At 43.4% G+C, this 17648-nt stretch overlaps 2 protein-coding genes across 4 annotated transcripts in view; one reads left to right on the top strand and one right to left on the bottom strand.

Moving 5' to 3' along the window:
- The window catches only part of SAMD15 (sterile alpha motif domain containing 15), a 15012-nt gene extending 4574 nt beyond the window's left edge, over window positions 1-10438 (bottom strand). Inside the window, exons 1-4 of one of the 3 annotated variants that reach the window (XM_017880636.1) lie at window positions 8483-10438; window positions 7130-7228; window positions 2087-2141; window positions 1899-1970 (exon numbers count right to left, since the gene is read on the bottom strand). In XM_017880636.1, coding sequence (XP_017736125.1) covers window positions 1966-1970; window positions 2087-2141; window positions 7130-7228; window positions 8483-10159 — 1836 coding nt within the window. In that variant the 5' untranslated portion in view covers window positions 10160-10438 and the 3' untranslated portion in view covers window positions 1899-1965. Of the gene's footprint in view, window positions 1-1898; window positions 1971-2086; window positions 2142-7129; window positions 7229-8482 lie in introns of those variants that run through there. The other 2 variants (XM_017880635.1, XM_017880634.1) reach the window with 2 other exon arrangements.
- Window positions 10439-10476: 38 nt separating this feature from the next.
- Window positions 10477-17648, top strand: part of TMED8 (transmembrane p24 trafficking protein family member 8) — a 47722-nt gene continuing 40550 nt past the window's right edge. The window contains exon 1 of the mRNA XM_017880659.1: window positions 10477-10641. Coding sequence (XP_017736148.1) covers window positions 10524-10641 — 118 coding nt within the window. The 5' untranslated portion in view covers window positions 10477-10523. The remainder of the gene's footprint in view (window positions 10642-17648) is intronic.

The following is a 17648-nucleotide window of genomic DNA, read 5'->3' as shown; positions in this document are numbered from 1 at the left end:
CGGAGTCTCGCTCTGTCACCCAGGCTGGAGTGCTGTGGCCGGATCTCACCTCACTGCAAGCTCCGACTCCCGGGTTTACGCCATTCTCCTGTCTCAGCCTCCCGGGTAGCTGGGACTACAGGCGCCGCCACGTCGCCTGGCTAGTTTTTTGTAGTTTTTAGTAGAGATGGGGTTTCACCGTGTTAGCCAGGATGGTCTCGATCTCCTGACCTTGTGATCCACCCGTCACGGCCTCCCAAAGTGCTGGGATTACAGGCTTGAGCCACCGCGCCCGGCAACCAGCACTATTAAAGAAGATGTATAGTCTCCTTAAAATCTGCTTGTTGATTCATCTAACAACATGGATTAATCTTAAATGCATTTTGCTAAGGGAAGGAAACCAGGCCCAAAGAATATGCATTATTTGATTCCACTTATGTGACATCCAAAACATATTGGGGATTAGGGTAGAGAGATGGGCTGACCACAGAGGGAAATTCTAGAGTAACAGAATTGTTCTGTATGGTTCTTTGGTGATGGATACATGACTGCATGCATTTGTCAAAACCCACAGAATTACACACAACAAATAATGGTTTTACTGCATGCAAACTTTTAAAAAGCCAAGAAGTGAGGACGGGTACAGTGGCTCATGCCTGTAATCCCAGCACTTTGAGAGGCCAAAGCAGATGGATTGCTTGAGCGCAGGAGTTTAAGACCAGCCTGGGCAACATGGCAAAACCCCATCTCTACCCCCTCAAAAAAGTACAAAAAGTTAGACAGGTGTGGTGGCATGTGGCTGTAGTCCCAGCTACCCGGGAGGCTGAAGTGGGAGGATTATTTGAGCCCAGGAGGTGGAGGTTGCACTGAGCTGAGATTGCACCACTGCATGCCATCCTAGGTGACAGAGCAAGACCTTGCCTAAAAAAAAAAAAAAAAAAAAAAAACCAGGATGTTGGAATGGAGTAAAGGCTGTGGACAAATGAATCTGACTGTATTATAGAGTAAGACATAATCTCACTGAAGGGGGTGGGGAGGAAAGGAGCTGACCTGTAACTTTAAGAAAACAGTGCTCTGTCTAGATACTGTAAGGCTAAAGACAGAAACAGTTGTACACAAACACTGAACTCTATTTGGTAAATCTGTTTTTCACAGGGAAATATATTTACATAAAAGGAGAGCCAAGTTTCTCAATGTCAGAAAAAGTAGTTATAAACAGGCAAGGGGGTATAATCCCAACACTTTGGGAGGCCAAGGCGGGCGGATCACCTGAGATCAGGAGTTTGAAACCAGCCTGGCCAACATGGCGAAACCCTGTCTCTACTAAAAATACAAAAAAATTGGCCAGGTGCAGTGGTGGGTGCCTGTAATCACAGCTACTCGGGAGGCCGAGGCAGAATTGCTTGAACTTGGGAGGCGGAGGTTGCAGTGAGCCAAGATCGCGCCATTGTACTCCAGCCTGGGTGACAGAGTGAGACTCCATCTCAAAAAAAATGAGCAGAATTTGTAAAGGGAAACACAGTAACTTCATAATGAGGAAACCTGACAGACAGCACCTTAACCAAGTGATGAGGGTAATGTTTCTAGCAGTAAATCATGTTGCAGGCCGGGCACGGTGGCTCAAGCCTGTAATCCCAGCACTTTGGGAGGCCGAGACGGGCGGATCACGAGGTCAGGAGATCGAGACCATCCTGGCTAACACGGTGAAACCCCGTCTCTACTAAAAAATACAAAAAACTAGCCGGGCGACGTGGCGGGCGCCTGTAGTCCCAGCTACTCGGGAGGCTGAGACAGGAGAATGGCGTAAACCCGGGAGGCGGAGCTTGCAGTGAGCTGAGAGCCGGCCACTGCACTCCAGCCTGGGCGGCAGAGCAAGACTCCGTCTCAAAAAAAAAAAAAAATCATGTTGCTATCACGTACCTCCTGATATGATGAGATGGGAGGGGCTCATCACCTCTGTGACTGGTTTCCCCCAAATCCATAACTTCAGTCTAATAATAGGAAAGATGAGACAAGGTAAAATTGAGGGAAATTTACAAAATACTTGATCACTACTCTTCAAGAAAAGTGTCAAGGTCATGAAAGTCAAAAATAAAAAAACTGCTACCTTTTGGAGGAGACCCAGGAAATATGACAGCTAAGTGCAAATCCTGGATTAGATACTGGAACAAAAAAACCATTTATCAGTGGGAAATCTGCAGAAATCTGAATAACGTCTATAGTTTAATAATACTAATAATACTGATATTAATTTATTAGCTTTGATAAATGTACTATTGTTAACTAAGATGTTAACACAGAGGAAACTGGGTTAAGAGTATACCAGAATTCAGCTGGGTGTGGTGGCTCACGCCTGTAATCCCAGCACTTTGGGAGGCCGAGGTGGGCGGATCACGATGTCAGGAGTTCAAGACCAGCCTAGCCAACATAGTGTTTAATGTCTCCATTAAAAATACAAAAAATTAGCCAGGCGTGGTGGCGGGCACCTGTAATCCCAGCTACTAGGGAGGCTGAGGCAGGAGAATCGCTTGAACCTGGGAGGTGGAGGTTGTGGTGAGCCGAGATCATGCCATTGCACTCCAGTCTGGGCAACAGTGCAAGACTCTGTCTCAAAAAAAAAAAAAAAAAAAAAACAAAATTTTTTTTACTATCTTTGTAACTCTTCTGTAACACTGAAATTATTTGAAAATTAAAAGGATTTTTAAAAAGAAAAAATTTTGTCTAATGATACTCAACTGCTGACTGGTTGTTATGAATCTGTGCTATTTAAATAGTTTGCAACAATGCAAGTATAGTAAAACTGTTGAGATATTGTAAAGCATATAAGGCTATACCTTATACTATAAAATCATGCATACAACAGGAATAAGTAACTCATCAAAGTTCTTCAGATATTTATCACAAAATTCTTTTGTTCATCTGATACAGTGAATAGTTAAAATATTTTAAGGATTATTTTCTAAGAGAAAAATGAAGCAAGTGTAATGCTAGCTTGTCTAGCTTGTCCTTAGAATAACTGAGATTGACTTTCTCTCTCCTTTTACCAAGCTAAACGTATCACTACGAATGGGAAAGACAGGACAGTGGATTCAAGCGCTTCCTTGGCTGGCGGGGAAAGGAGAATTAGTGCTTCTTTTCTCCTGCAGTCCTCACCAGTCTCACACACATATTTTGCTCTTCTCTGGTCATCTTAATATGTTGCACTAAGGACAAAGGGACAAGTAAGTTGTTTCTGCAGGTGAAGCATGAGTAATTCAAAAATTAAGGAAGTAAATGCGGGCTTTGAAGGTAACAGAAAATGGCCATAAATTAGCTGCAAGGCTTGTATAGGAGGTGCACAGTGGCAATGTTGTTCAAATTCTTAGCAGCATGTCCAGAATTCCATACTCTCAAGCAATCTGCTTTTTCTTCCTTCCTTCTATTCTCCCAAAAGTCCATAAATGATGATATGGGAGAGTCAGCATGAAAAAGATTACTATTTAAATGTTGTTATGGGATAAATTGTGGGTGTACTAGGTGCTATAAGTACAACGGAGACATGTTAAAAGCTTTCTATATCAGTAAGGAAGATAGCTACAGCATACTTGAGTTCATGTATGACCTCCTAGAAGTTACATGTCTTAGAGCATAATCAGTTTTGTTTGTTTGTTTGTTTGTTTGTTTTTGAGATTGAGTCTCGCTGTCACCCAGGCTGGAATGCAGTTCATGGAGAGCACGATCTCAGCTCACTATAACCTCCGCCTCCTGGGTTCAAGCTATTCTCCTGCCTCAGCCTTCCGAGTAGCTAGGACTACAGGCACGCAACATGCCTAGCTAATTTTTGTATTTTGTATTTTGAGTAGAGAAGAAGTTTCGCCATGTTGGCCAGGCGAACTTCTGACCTCGGGTGATCCACCTGCCTTGGCCTCCCAAAGTGCTGGGATTACAGGCGTGGGCCACCAGGCCCGGCCATAATCAGCTTTTTCATATGGGTCTAAGTGTCAAGCAAAGCTTATCTAACATACTTTGAATGTCTTGGTCTTTATGTTACTCTAGTGACCTCAAGGGAAGGCCACATTTGTCTGAGGTGACTGTGATAATAAGTATCTCAAAGTTGGCTTATTCAAATTTCTTAGATATAAGGACAGACCACTGGGTTCATCATTTACTCTTGAGGATTTGAGAAGATTTTTAAAACCTCTCGTGTCTTGCAAGATAAGAAAAGCATAATTAGAATTTTATTATTGCATGTTGATATTGTACTTTTGGCATTAGAAAGCCAAGGGAGCTGAATGAATTGTCTGACTCTTAAAAATGCCTTCTCATGATAAAAAGCTGAAATTCTTGGTACTTAAATGTTCCAGGAATTTGACAGGTTACTATTTTGCTAATTCTGTTCCTTACTATTACTTTTAAGCCAAAGCAAGTTTATTAAGAAAGTCAAGGACTATGCCTGCTCCATAGGCAGAGCAGCCTGTTCCTTATTTTTATCTAGAAAATTCATTATACCTTAAGTAGAAATTAGAGTTCATAAACACAGCTGTATCATCTTTGAACATAAAAAGAACACAATATTTATCTGGCAGTAGTTGGTAGTTAAGTGAGGGCATGGTTGGAAATACAAATATATAATAAATGATCCAGGCCAGGCATGGTGGCTCATGCCTATAATCCCAGCACTTTGGGAGGCCTAGGTGGGTGGATCACCTGAGGTCAGGAGGTCAAGACCAGCATGGCCAACATGGTGAAACCCTATCTCCACTAAAAATACAAAAATTAGCCAGACATGGTGGCACGTGCCTGTAATCCCAGCTACTTGGGAGGCTGAGGCAGGAGGATTATTTGAACCTGGGAGGCGGAGGTTGCCATGAGCTGAAATCGAGCCACTGCACTCCAGCCTGGGTGATAGAGCAAGACTATCTAAAAAATAAATAAATAAATGATAATTTCCACATCATAATGTTTATAGTACATGGAAGTTTATGGTAACAAAAATGTGCACTTGGAGAGGCAACACAGTGTAGTGGTTTAAATAGAACATGGATTGGGAAGTCACACAAGATGGACTTAAATCCTGGCTGTTAAACTTATTATCTGAATATAAGTCAGGCATAGTGGCTCACGCCTGTAATCTCAGCACTTTTGGGAGGCCAAGGCCGGCAGATCACTTAAGGTCAGGAGTTTGAGACCAGCCTGGCCAATATCATGAAACCCTGTCTCTATTAAAAATACAAAAATTAAGCCAGGCACAGTGGCTCATCCCAGCACTTTGAGAGGCCAAGGCAGGCAGATCACGAGGTCAAGAGATCAAGACCATCCTGGCTAACATGGTGATACCCCATCTCTATTAAAAACACAAAAAATTAGCCGGGCATGGTGGCACGCACCTATAGTCCCAGCTACTCGGGAGGCTGAGGCAGGAAAATCACTTGAACCTGGGAGGCAGAGGTTGCAATAAGCTGAGATCGTGCCACTGCACTCCAGCCTGGGCAACAGGGCAACAGAGCAAGACTCCGTCTCAAAAAAAAAACAAACAAAAAAAAAAAACAAGAAAAAAAAATTAGCTGGGCATGGTGGTGCACACCTATAGTCCCAGCTACTTGGGAGGCTGAGGCAGGAGAATCGCTTAAACTCAGGAGGTGGAGGTTGAAGTGAGCCAAGGTCACACCACTGCACTCCAGCCTGGGTGACACAGCGAGACCCTGTCTCAAAAAAAAAAACAAAACCAAAACAAAACAAAACAGAAAAATCGTATTATCTGAATAGCTTGTTTCACCTTTCAGGGCCCCCGTTTTCTCTTCTATAAAATGAGAATTAGTGAAATAATACATATAAGAGGCCACAGTAAGCTCTCAGCAAAGGATAGCTATTAGCAGAATTCAAGAAAGTAAACGCTCAGTTAGGACTCTATGTTTAATAATTTAAAAAGCTTCCTTATATCTTGTTGCTACTAAAAGGACTCGGGTATTCACAAGTGTAGTTTTCTTATTTCTAAACCATATGACTTATGGAATTACAAGGTTATAAAGCCAGTTGAAGAGTCATCTAGGAAAGAGATTCCAGGGCCTACCCAGCCCTAATGGATCCAAATTTCTGCAGGATGAAGGCTAGGAATGTATCTTTTTCAAAAAATCTCATTTGATTCTGAAGACGACCCAAGTTTGGAAACCACTGAGGTGGAGCATTTCTAGGCATGGGTGTGCTGAGAAAAACCATGGTTATGCCAAGAACTGTTCATTCTTGGAGGGTTACTGGGGTGGGGTGCTAAAGGAGAAGTTACCCGTGAGATTGTTTGGGATGCTTTGTAAATTGCAAAGCACTACAAATGGAGGGTACTGTTATGCAAAGGAGTATAATCATGAACTGTTGGTGCTGGAGATTTTAGAAAATTGAGGCTCAGAGTGGTTAATGTAGCTTGTTTCAAAGTTAGGCAGCAAAGCAGGCAAAATACATATGGTGTTATATAAGTGCCAAATGGGTGTCAGAGACACGAAATGTCATGAGAACTCGGGATGGGGGCTACTGTGGGCTGGGAATATTACGAAAGACTTCTTGGGGAGATGCAAATGAGGAATTGGTCTTGAAGGATGATTAAGATTCATATTAGTAATACAGAGGATGGGGGAACTGAGCAAAGACATAGAAGAATGCATCAGGCAGGTTTGCGAAGGTGTGAGTTAGACCTGGTGGTAGGCTGGAGCACAAAATTCATGTGGAGGAGTGGTAGGGGAAAGAACTTGTGGAGGGCCTTAAATTCTAAACTAGGGAGCTGAGACTATCTTGGTAAGCAGAAGGGATCCCAAGAAGGTTTCTGAATAGTACATAAGTAGGTGGAAAGTGAGAGCATAAAAGCAGGGCCCTTGAATCCAAAGGGCCCACGGAGAAAGGCTAAAAGCAGGAGGCCACTGCGGTGTTCTAGGCATGAGGCCATAAGGTTTGAAAAGTAGGAAAGAAGAAAGCCAGATGGTCTAAGTGCCACAGGAGCAATGGACAGTTCTTGGAATATTTATGGGGATCAAAGAGGAGGCAACTGCTGTGAACCTAAGGGACTGGAATTATGATGACACCACTGACAGGAATGGGAGGCCAGGCTGGAGGCAAAAAAGGTTGGTTTGAGACAGATGGTGGCACTGTTACAGTGCTCTGTAGGGAAACTTTGGACACAACTCACCTTCATGTCCTCAAAGTTTGTTATCCCCATCTGAGGGAGGTTTGAGCAGTTGACGTGAATGAGTTTTCGGCCACTGATGAAGTTTGTGATAAAACACTCCTGTCAATACAAGGACATCACTTAAAAAAATGCACTGCAAATAGAAGGAAGAAAGGCGGGGAAGGGGGAGGAAGGGAAGAAATCATGTTTGTTCTATCCTGAGAAAAAAATATTTTTTCTTTTCTTTTTTTAGAGACAGGGTCTTGCTCTGTCTTCCAGGCTGGAGTGCAGAAGTCCTGGGCTCAAGCAGTCCTCCTGCCCGAGCCTCCTGAATAGCTTAAATTTATTTTCTATCCCAATAATGGCACAATTTGTCCATGTAAGCTCTTTATTAAATTTTACACTGCTCTTTAACCTTTCTTTTGGCATGGTACAACCAGTGCTGCTTCATGCCTCAATTACATTTGTAAGTATAGTAGGTACAAAAGGTTTCAGATCTTGTATTGTTTTGTGGTAGCCTTAAACCTAGTTGGCATCAGTGAAATAAGAGGTTTACACTGTCTTTTTATTAAAACTATTTTTGGTTAACGGCTAACTTGAATTAATACACTTACGTGCTCGTGATACATGTGACATTATTTGGGGCTGACACTTTAAAGCGTAATAGCACAAATTCAAAGTAAGGGAGCTGCCACTAAAACAACTTGATAAAGTACCAAAAAGCCTACCTTGAACAAAATCTACTTAAAAATACAGTTTTCCATGAAAGGAGGTCTAAGGCGGGGCACGGTGGCCCACGCCTGTAATCCCAGTACTTGGGGAGGCTGAGGCTGGTGGATCATGAGGTCAGGAGATTGAGACCATCCAGGCTAACACAGTGAAACCCCGTCTCTACTAAAAATACAAAAAATTAGCCGGGCATGGTGGCGGGTGCCTGTAGTTCCAGCTACTCGGGAGGTACTGAGCAGGAGAATGGCATGAACCCAGGGGAGGTGGAGCTTGCAGTAAGCCGAGATGGCACCACTGCACTCCAGCCTGGGCGACAGAGTAAGACTCTGTCTCAAAAAAAAAAAAAAAAAAAAGAAAGAAAAGAAAGGAGGTCTATATACTCTTCTCGGTCTTTTATTCAAGGATTGCAGAGAAGTGTAATCACTGGAAGAGGAAAAACAAACAGATGTGACCCTCCCTTCCTCTCCCAAAATACAAATATACATCAGTGGCAAGGCCAAAATTAAAATCCAAGTTACCTCTACCACAGTCCAGGACTTTTTGATACTCCTTCCGGTAAAGAGGTAAGAGCTCAAGCCACGTTAGAAGGAATAAGAGGTAGACAGATGAAAACATGTGATTTCAAAAAATCTTATTTTTGTATACCTTGTATTGAGGGAAGCCTAGCTGGCTAATCCACTCTGCAACTTTCTCTGGATCCCAATTAAGATGCTCAAATTGTAACTCAGTCCCTTGTTTTGACTGGGTTTCATCATCTTCAGAGACCAGTTCCTTCAAGTCTTGGGACAAATCTACAACTTCCTTTTCATGAACGAACTCACTTAATTCTGTCAGAGACTCTGAGGGATCTGAGTATGAGCATACTTCATTGACATCAAGCGATTTTTGGAGTGGTTGTGAAAACTCGTAATGTGTACCAATTGATTCTTCACTTTCTCTGATAGATCCTAATGCGTAGTATTCTTTTTTAAATTCGTCACTTAGTGACCACTTTCCTCTTTTAGGCTCACGGAGCTCTAGCTCATCCTTTCCTACAGAATACTTAGACTTGATTGGTTCTGGCCTGTCTTCCTTGGAAAATTCTAAATGTGTCTTTCTTGGTTTGGTTTCATCTGGTAACTCTAGATTTTCCTCCTCAGTTGGCTTTGTTTGTGTTTTCTCTTCAACTTGTGGGTTGATATCCTGTGGTAGCACTAGACCAGTCTCCTCTGGTGGTTGTGGATTTTTTTCCTCATTTGATTTTCTTATCTCTTCTGGACTTTCTGGTTTCATCATTTCTGATTGTTCTAGAATTGTTTCCTCATTTGGTTTTCTTGATTCTTCCTCGGGAAACTCTAATTTGATCTCTTCTAGTGGCTCAGGGACGTTCTCATCAGTAGACTTTCTTGACTTGTGGTCTGGAAGGTCTGGTTTAGTCCGCTCAGGTAGTTCTGTCCCTTTCTCCTCAGTTGCCTTTCTTTGCATCTCCTCTGGAACCTCTGGTTGAGTCTCTTCTGGAGGCTCTAGACCTGCCTCCTCACTAGACTTTCTTGGTTTCTTCTCTGGAAATTCTGGTCTAGCTTGCTCAGGTGGCTCTGTCCTTTTCTTCTCAGTTGACTCTCTTTGTGTCTCCTCTGGAATCTCTGGTTTGGTCATCTTTGGTGGCTGAAGATCTGTCTCTTCAAGTGATTCTCCTGGTTTCTCACTTGGAAAATCTGGTTTGGTCTGCTCTGGAGGCTCTACAACTGTCTCTTCATGTTGCACTCTAAGTGATTCCTCTGGAAACCCCAGTTCAGTCCCCTCCTCTAGTAATTCTAAATTTATCTCTCTGACTGTGGCCCCTGAAACCTCAGACATGGTTTCCGTTGGTGGCACTGGATCTGTTTCCATAGCTGACTCTAGGAACATATCCTCTGTAACATTTAGTTTAGCTTCTGGTGGCTCTAGGTCTGACTCTTCATGCGTTTCATCCACAGGGGCCTCCAAATCTTTGAAAAACTCTCCCGTCTCTCTCTCCGACTTTACCTCTTGGGGAATCCCTAGTTCAGTTTCGCTTGGTACGTCTCTCTTGGACTCTTTGGCAATTCCTTCCAGGGACGTCCCTCCAGGTTTCAGCTGCATGTTCTTAGCACTCCTTGGCCCCCCATCTCTGAAGTCCTCTTCCTCGGTCTCTGGCTGTGGTTCGTGATAAATCTCTGCCGGTAGCTTCGAGTCTGCCTCTGCCATGGTGTCTCGTTCGGCATTTTCATATGATTTATTAAGTTCAGGCAGTTCAGGCCTCTCAGACTCCGGCTCTCCATCTTCATCTGGGCCGGAATCGTAATCCTCCGGGACTTCAGCCATTTGCAGCTTAGCAGACGCGCCGCGGCTTCCTAGCAACCCCAACTTCCGATAGCGTCTCTATGGATACCACGATTTCCGGCAGTGTATTCCTGACTCTTCCCCAGGTTTTGTTTGTTCTTTCAAGCCCTGACTTTAAAAATCGGCTACAGAAGCACGCGGTAACCTTCCCTGTGGCCGCATCGCCAGCCTCCGCGGGCCGGAGCTACTGCGGCCGCCCCTGGGTGGGCTAGGTTTTCAAGCGGCCGCCGCACCGCTTCTTCCGGCCTGCAGGCTGCGCTCGGCTGTGCCCGGCGCTCGCTCGGCCTTCGGCTGTTTCCGGAGCCACTCGCGGCTGGCAGAGGAGAGCTCCGTGCGCGGGCTGCAGATGTCTGACCTGCAGGCGGCTGAGGGGCCGGGCTCCTGGAGCCCCACATCCCGCCGAGGGTCGGCTGGCGGCGTCGGGGACTGCCAGGGAGTGGAGGGGAGCCAGGCGGCCGCCTCAGGTACGCAAGGCCGGGGCGCTGGCGGGTGGGTGCTGCCCGGCCTCAGGGCCCCGCGCCACGGCGCGAGCCTCCGCCGCGCTCTGTCCTGGGCTTCCCCGCGGAGCGGACCCATCTCGGCAGCCCCTTCGCGCGCGGGGCCCCTTCCCCGCCGCTGCCACCACCCGGGCCCAGGGCTCGAGGTTATTCTCTGCTCCTGTTTCGAAATGCCTTGATTCCTGCCCCGCTTCCTTTCTGAGATCTGCCCAAATGATAGTGACAGGGTGGCTCTGGCCCTGGCGTCTCTTCAGCTTCAGTTTCAGCTTCAGCCGGGGTTCGGGTCCCACCTCCATCTGCTGATCACATCCAGACTGCCGACCCGAACCCTACTGGCCTCGCCGCCCCCTGCTTCTGGCTCCCCACCCGATCCCCACCTCAGTCGTCTGTCCCAGCCTTCTCACGCGCCTCTCTGCCCCCATCCGGGTTGGCAGCCTTGCCTTCCTCTGCTAGAAGCCCACTTCGCCCTAGCCTCCCTGCACATAGGCCCCCTGGCCTTGCTGCCATCCTCTCCATCGCTCAGAGTGGCAAAAATGAAAAGCAGAGTTGAAATAGGTAGTCTTTGGGGTCTTTTGATTGAACACAGTAGCCAAAGCAAGAGCAGGAATTAAAAATTGGGGCGACCTCCCTCATTCTCAAGACCCTCATCCTCTTCTTGTCCGGGACGACGTCTCCATTTCTACCCACGCGAGTTCCTCCGTGTGTATAATTTCAGTGTCCAAAGACAAAAGAGTCCATCCATCACACTTTCTTCTTTCAGCCCCCTGAACACCACACATGATGCAACTGAAAGGATGCTCTTTTGAAATACGAAAGGATAGAGAGGAGAGAACTGGTCTTATTAAGTAGCAAATATAAATTAATTTTCTAGGTCTGAAATTAAAATAGACACCATAAAGTATAGTGGTTGAGGCACTACCGTGGAGCCAGGGTGCCTGAATTGGAGTCTGAAACCTCAGTTTCCTCATCTGTAAAATGTGATTACTAAAAAATACCTGCCTTACATAGGATTATTGTGAGGATTACTTGAGCCGCTTTGTCTAAGGCATTTGGTGTGGAGCCCATGGTACACACTATACTTATCTATTGTGACAGTAAGGTCTCTTTTTGTTCAGTTGAACTTCCTGTGCTGCCAGAGGTGTTTCTGGATGTATGGCTTCCAACATGGTGCCTTTTTCTCTCTTCTACTCTGATCCCAAGTATCTTCCCTCATAATGCTGCTTTACTCAAACACACACAACTCACCCAGCTCTTTCCCATGGCTTTATATTCTCTTACTTTAAAGCATCTAACAAAAATTGCCTTTTTTTCTTACGAACTCTGCTTTGTATTAAATTCAAAATCGCTGGCATGTATTTAACATTATAGCAGTAGAAATTCTAAGCATAATTTCTAAAAGACTAAGCAAATAAACAGAAAGGTGTGTAAGTCTTGCAACACTTGTCCCTTGCATGCGCCAGTATTTATTTAAAAAGGCATGTTTTTACTTCCCCTTTAGGTTCTCATGTGTTTATGGCAAACATACCCACGCGTTTTAGATAGATGAGTGTTTTTTTACCCCCAGACATCTAATTCATTCCTGCATTGAATTCCTCCCAGGACATTGGTAGAGATGCTTACTTTCCCTCCTCTTACCCTCAGAATGCAGGGTGATAGTTTTTTTGTTTTGTTTTTTTAAATGTGTAGGAGTTTATTATAGTAGCCCAGAGCAAGCTCTTCCTCTTGAGGTAGGATTCGTTGCTAATAAAATAATAGTAATGATAACCTACGGGTATTGAATGCTTATTCTGTGCCAGAGGTGGAAAAAAATTTACTTGTATTTTCTGATTTAGTCGTGTCAACAATCATTTTCTCCCTGTTTTACAGAGGAACAAACTACTGCTGAGAAAGGTTAACTTACCTGTTCGAGTTAGCGCAAGTTTTTACTGTCTATATGAAATTGTCATCTTGTTATGATGAAGTCTATAACTGATTGTTTTTATTGGCCGTGAATCAAGTATTGGTACTCACAGACAGGTTATGGTCTTTGTCCTCAAGGTGTTTTCAGTTTGATGAGGTGAGAGATCCATTTCAGGGGGAAACAATGCACAATTCAAAACATTATATAATTGGGCGTCTTTTATTACAATTCTTTAAGAAACCTGCTTGAAGGTAGGAACGGAATCTCTCTTGCTTGTTTATCTAGAGCCCTTGATGTTGTGTTTTAGAGGTTTCACAAATAGTTGCTGAGTTTGATGGTGAGAGAAAGTCTATACGCAGAGATTTGGATGAGCATCTAATGAATGTGAAGAATTAGGGTTGAGATAATCAAGAATGTTCCTTAGTTGAGAGCAGTGGTTCTCAACCAGGTGCAATTTTGTATCCCCAGGGCATGGCAATGTCTGGAAACATCTTTGCTTGTCACAACTGGTTGCAGCTATTGCTGACATCTAGTGAGGATAGGCGAGGGATGTTTGCTAAACATCTTGCAATGCGCAGGGCAATCCCCATTACGAAGAGGCATCTGGCTCCAAATGTCAGTAGTGCTGCTTTTGGGAACCTTGTGTTAGAGTTAAGCTGGGCTTCCAAAGCAGTGTGAAAATATTATATTTGGCCTGGACCAGAGGCTTGGGAGTAAACCCCTAAAAACTGCTTTAAACTTGGAATTTGTTTGATTGGATCCTTGTGCCATCTTCCTCTAGAAAATGATACAATGAGTAAGCAATAGAGCTCTAACAAAGAATGAAATTGAATGAGATTTCTCTCACCCTCTCAGAGAGAAAACAGCAGTGAGAAATGGAATTGGATATTCAGGTGTTCTGTTTGTCCATTGGAATACCTGAGACTGAGTAATTTATAAGAAAAGAGTTTTAATTGGCTCATGGTATTGCAGGGTGTACAGGAAGTGTGGTGTTGGTAGTTGTTTCTGGTGAGGGCCTCAAGAAGCTTACAGTCATGCTGAAAGGGGGAACAGGTACCTCACATGGTGAGAGTCAGGAGAGAGAGAGAGAGAGAGACCAGAGGAGGTTCCAGACTCTTTGAAACAACCATATCTCAGGTGAACTAGCTGAGCGATAACTCACTTATCATCAAGAGAATGATGCCAAATCATTCATGAGGGATTCATCTCCACTATCCAGTCACCTCCCACCAGCCCTCACCTAACATTGGAAATCACATTTCAGTGTGAGATTTGGAGGGGACAAACATCCAAGCCATATCAGGTATTATTGGATTAAGGGTTTTGGTTTTTCGGTGTATCTTATTCCTTCAAAGCAGGAATGTGTCATTCTCTAGAATAACCATAACTTATTTTTTAAAAGTGTTCTCTGCAGAGAATACCTATTGAGTGTCTTCATGTTTGTTAGCTGAGGTTTTGGTGAAAAGGAAGAAAAGGATTTATGTTCTTATGAACTAAGCTCTCCAGTGGTCATGGTGTTCTTATTGTTTTATACATTGTAATTGTTTTTAATAGTCTTTTATTTGAGGCACCTGGGTTCTTCAGTTCCCAAGAGGCGAGATGAATCATTCTTTAATTATGAAACTCTCTGAGGCATACTTGTTGCATCACTTAAAGGCAGGGTTTTTTTGTTTTTGTTTTTTAAAGTTTAAAGGAAAATAAAGCTCTATAGTGATCCTGAAGTCAGCAGTAGAACTTAGTTTGGTGTATATGTCCCCCAGAGCTATCAATCCATTTAGATGCTGAGGATGGAAACAGGTCAGGTAGACTTGTTCATGGTTCTAAGTTAGGAGTTAGAATATTACAATAAGTCTTTTGCAGTGATGAAAATATTTCATATCTGTCCCAGCTACTCAGGAGACTGAGGCAGGAAAATCGCTTGAACCCGGGAGGCGGAGGTTGCAGTGAGCCGAGATAGCACCATTGCAGTCCAACCTGGGCGACAGAGGGAGACTCTGTCTCCAAAAAAANCCCCAGAGCTATCAATCCATTTAGATGCTGAGGATGGAAACAGGTCAGGTAGACTTGTTCATGGTTCTAAGTTAGGAGTTAGAATATTACAATAAGTCTTTTTGCAGTGATGAAAATATTTCATATCTGTCCCAGCTACTCAGGAGACTGAGGCAGGAAAATCGCTTGAACCCGGGAGGCGGAGGTTGCAGTGAGCCGAGATAGCACCATTGCAGTCCAACCTGGGCGACAGAGGGAGACTCTGTCTCCAAAAAAAAAAAAAAAAAATTCTATTTCAATTTACGTGAATTAAAGTTCAAAATTTGGTGGCTACCATGTTGGATGGTAAGAATAATTGGGAGTCTATGACAAACAGCCTTGATGTTTTTTTGGTTTTCTATTGTTGTTTTATGTCAAAACGTTAACATTTTCTCTGCCTGTGGCTTTCTTTTTCTTAGTCGTTGTGTTTTTAGCGTCCAGATAGTCGATTAGTCAGAGAGTTGATTAATCATGTCGTGATTCAGTCTAAACAGTATAACAAAGGTGCACAATCTGAGTGACCACTCAGGAGCATGTCCCACTCAAGAGCTAAAGAGAAATTGGATCACATGGTCATTAGATTTGGTTGGAACATAAGCTCACTTAATTTGTTTTCATTTAAGCCTCTTGAGTCTGTAACCACATAGCCTGCTTTTAGTTCCTCTGCACTGGAATCTAAAATGACAGGCTAATTATCTCTTTGCAGCCTGTTTACTGAGGGGGAAATCCTCTGAGGCCTGTTCTAAAGAACCCTGACCTGATATTCAAATGCTTTTGAAAAAAACCTGCTTTTTGGTTCTCCTTGTAGGGAAAGTACGAAGTACACAGTAAGTTTGAATCCCTAGCATGATCAGAATGTCTGAAACCAGACCCTTTGGTAATATAGAAAGAAAATGCACATTTAAAAATTGTCAAATATAAATAAGTTATTTTAAGGAAGTTCCTTTTTTCTCTTTCACCTTCGCTTTAGTGGCCATCAATGATAAATTAAGTTATTGTTAAGCCTCCATTTTCCCTCCTTTGTTCATTGTTTCCGAGATTTTGGCCACTGAGGAACCATGGTAATGACTTTGCCACACTAGAGAATACCGTTACAGTATTAGTTATTTACTGTTTTTTCTTGACATTGACATTTAATTGACATTTTAATTGACACTTAAAAGTTTCATTCTAAATAATTCTTATGATACTACTAGTTTGATGTATCCATTTTTCTTAATATATACTAGAATACATATTTTTAAAAATAAAAAACATTTCCCCACATACCATCTAAATTTGCAAAGTCTGGCCTGCTTTCTCAGATCTCTTCTAGGAATACTTTCAGAATTGGCTTATATTTGGCTAATATAATAAAAGCTATACTATAGGAAAATTGGCTTTTCTTCTTCATAGTGGCTTAAATTTCACTGAATAACTTCAGGAAACCTAAAAGGCTGTGCTCATAATTCTCTCTCACTGAAACAGGGCTGCATCTCCCACACTTTATACTTCTAGAAATAAAGTTATGTTTTCTTTCTCCTTTTCTTACTTCCTGCCGCTCTGAATCCAATTATAAGTTGTTTTACCAGCAGTTCTTACATAATTTAGGGCATTCCTTAAAATTAAAATAATTTAGGGCATTCCTTTAAAATTAAAATCAAACACTCAACTCCTTATGGGATGGAAAGAAAAAAATCAAAAGCTTATTTTTTTTCTAGTATACATCAAGTCGTTAAAATGCTAGGAGAAGGGGTGCTTACCATGTGAAAAATGCTCAACCTAGCTCATAATAAGGGAATTGGAAATCCTAACTACACTTGGTAGTTTGCTAACTCACTTTGTTGGTCGGTGTGCAGAAGCAGACACTCTCATGCATTGCTGAGATTGTAAATTGGTACAGATTCTATGGAGGGCAATTTGTCAATATCCATCAAAATTACAATATATGCCCCTTTGACTCATTCTTTCCAGGAATTTATCCCATAGATTTATTTATTCTCCTGTTTAATGACATAGATAAAAGGTTATTATGGCATTGTTTGTAATGGTAACAGAATAGAAAGAACATGAATGAGTATCAGTAGGAAACTGGGTAAATACATTATGGAATATTCACCCAATGAAATATAATATTAATCAGCTGTAGAAAAGAATAAGGAAGGCCGGGCGCAGTGGCTCAAGCCTGTAATCCCAGCACTTTGAGAGGCCGAGACGGGCGGATTACGAGGTCAGGAGATCGAGACCATCCTGGCTAACACGGTGAAACCCCGTCTCTACTAAAAAATACAAAAAACTAGCCGGGCGAGGTGGCGGGCGCCTGTAGTTCCAGCTACTCGGGAGGCTGAGGCAGGAGAATGGCGTGAACCCGGGAGGCGGAGCTTGCAGTGAGCTGAGATCCGGCCACTGCACTCCAGCCTGGGGACAGAACGAGACTCTGTCTCAAAAAAAAAAAAAAAAAGAAAAGAAAAAAGAAAAAGGAAGTTTTTCATGTGCACTTATGGAAAGGTCTTTGAGATATAAGTGGAAAGAACCAAGTACACAGTAGTATGTCCAGCATACCCCCCCCCTTTTTTTTTGAGACAGAGTCTCGCTCTGTTGCCCAGACTGGAGTGCAGTGGCCGGATCTCGACTCACTGCAAGCTCCGCCTCCCAGGTTCAAGTGATTCGCCTGCGTCAGCCTCCCAAGTAGCTGGGATTACAGGCCTTCGCCACCATGCCCAAGCATGCCCATTTTTTGTGTAAAAAAGTGAAGAAGTATGTGTGTGTATACACACACACACACACACACATATACTTTTTATATGCATAAAACATGTTTGGGCCGGGCGCGGTGGCTCAAGCCTGTAATCCCAGCACTTTGGGAGGCCGAGATGGGCGGATCACGAGGTCAGGAGATCAAGACCATCCTGGCTAACACGGTGAAACCCCGTCTCTACTAAAAAAAATACAAAAAACTAGCCGGGCGAGGTGGCGGGCGCCTGTATTTCCAGCTACTCGGGAGGCTGAGGCAGGAGAATGGCGTAAACCCGGGAGGCGGAGCTTGCAGTGAGCTGAGATCCGGCCA

This window comes from Rhinopithecus bieti, unplaced genomic scaffold (genome assembly GCF_001698545.2).
Source record: "Rhinopithecus bieti isolate Rb0 unplaced genomic scaffold, ASM169854v2 scaffold_11380, whole genome shotgun sequence".
NCBI classification, from domain to species: Eukaryota; Metazoa; Chordata; class Mammalia; order Primates; family Cercopithecidae; genus Rhinopithecus; species Rhinopithecus bieti.
The sequence above is the reverse complement of the archived record's forward strand: the minus strand, read 5'-3'. Positions and strand labels throughout refer to the sequence as shown.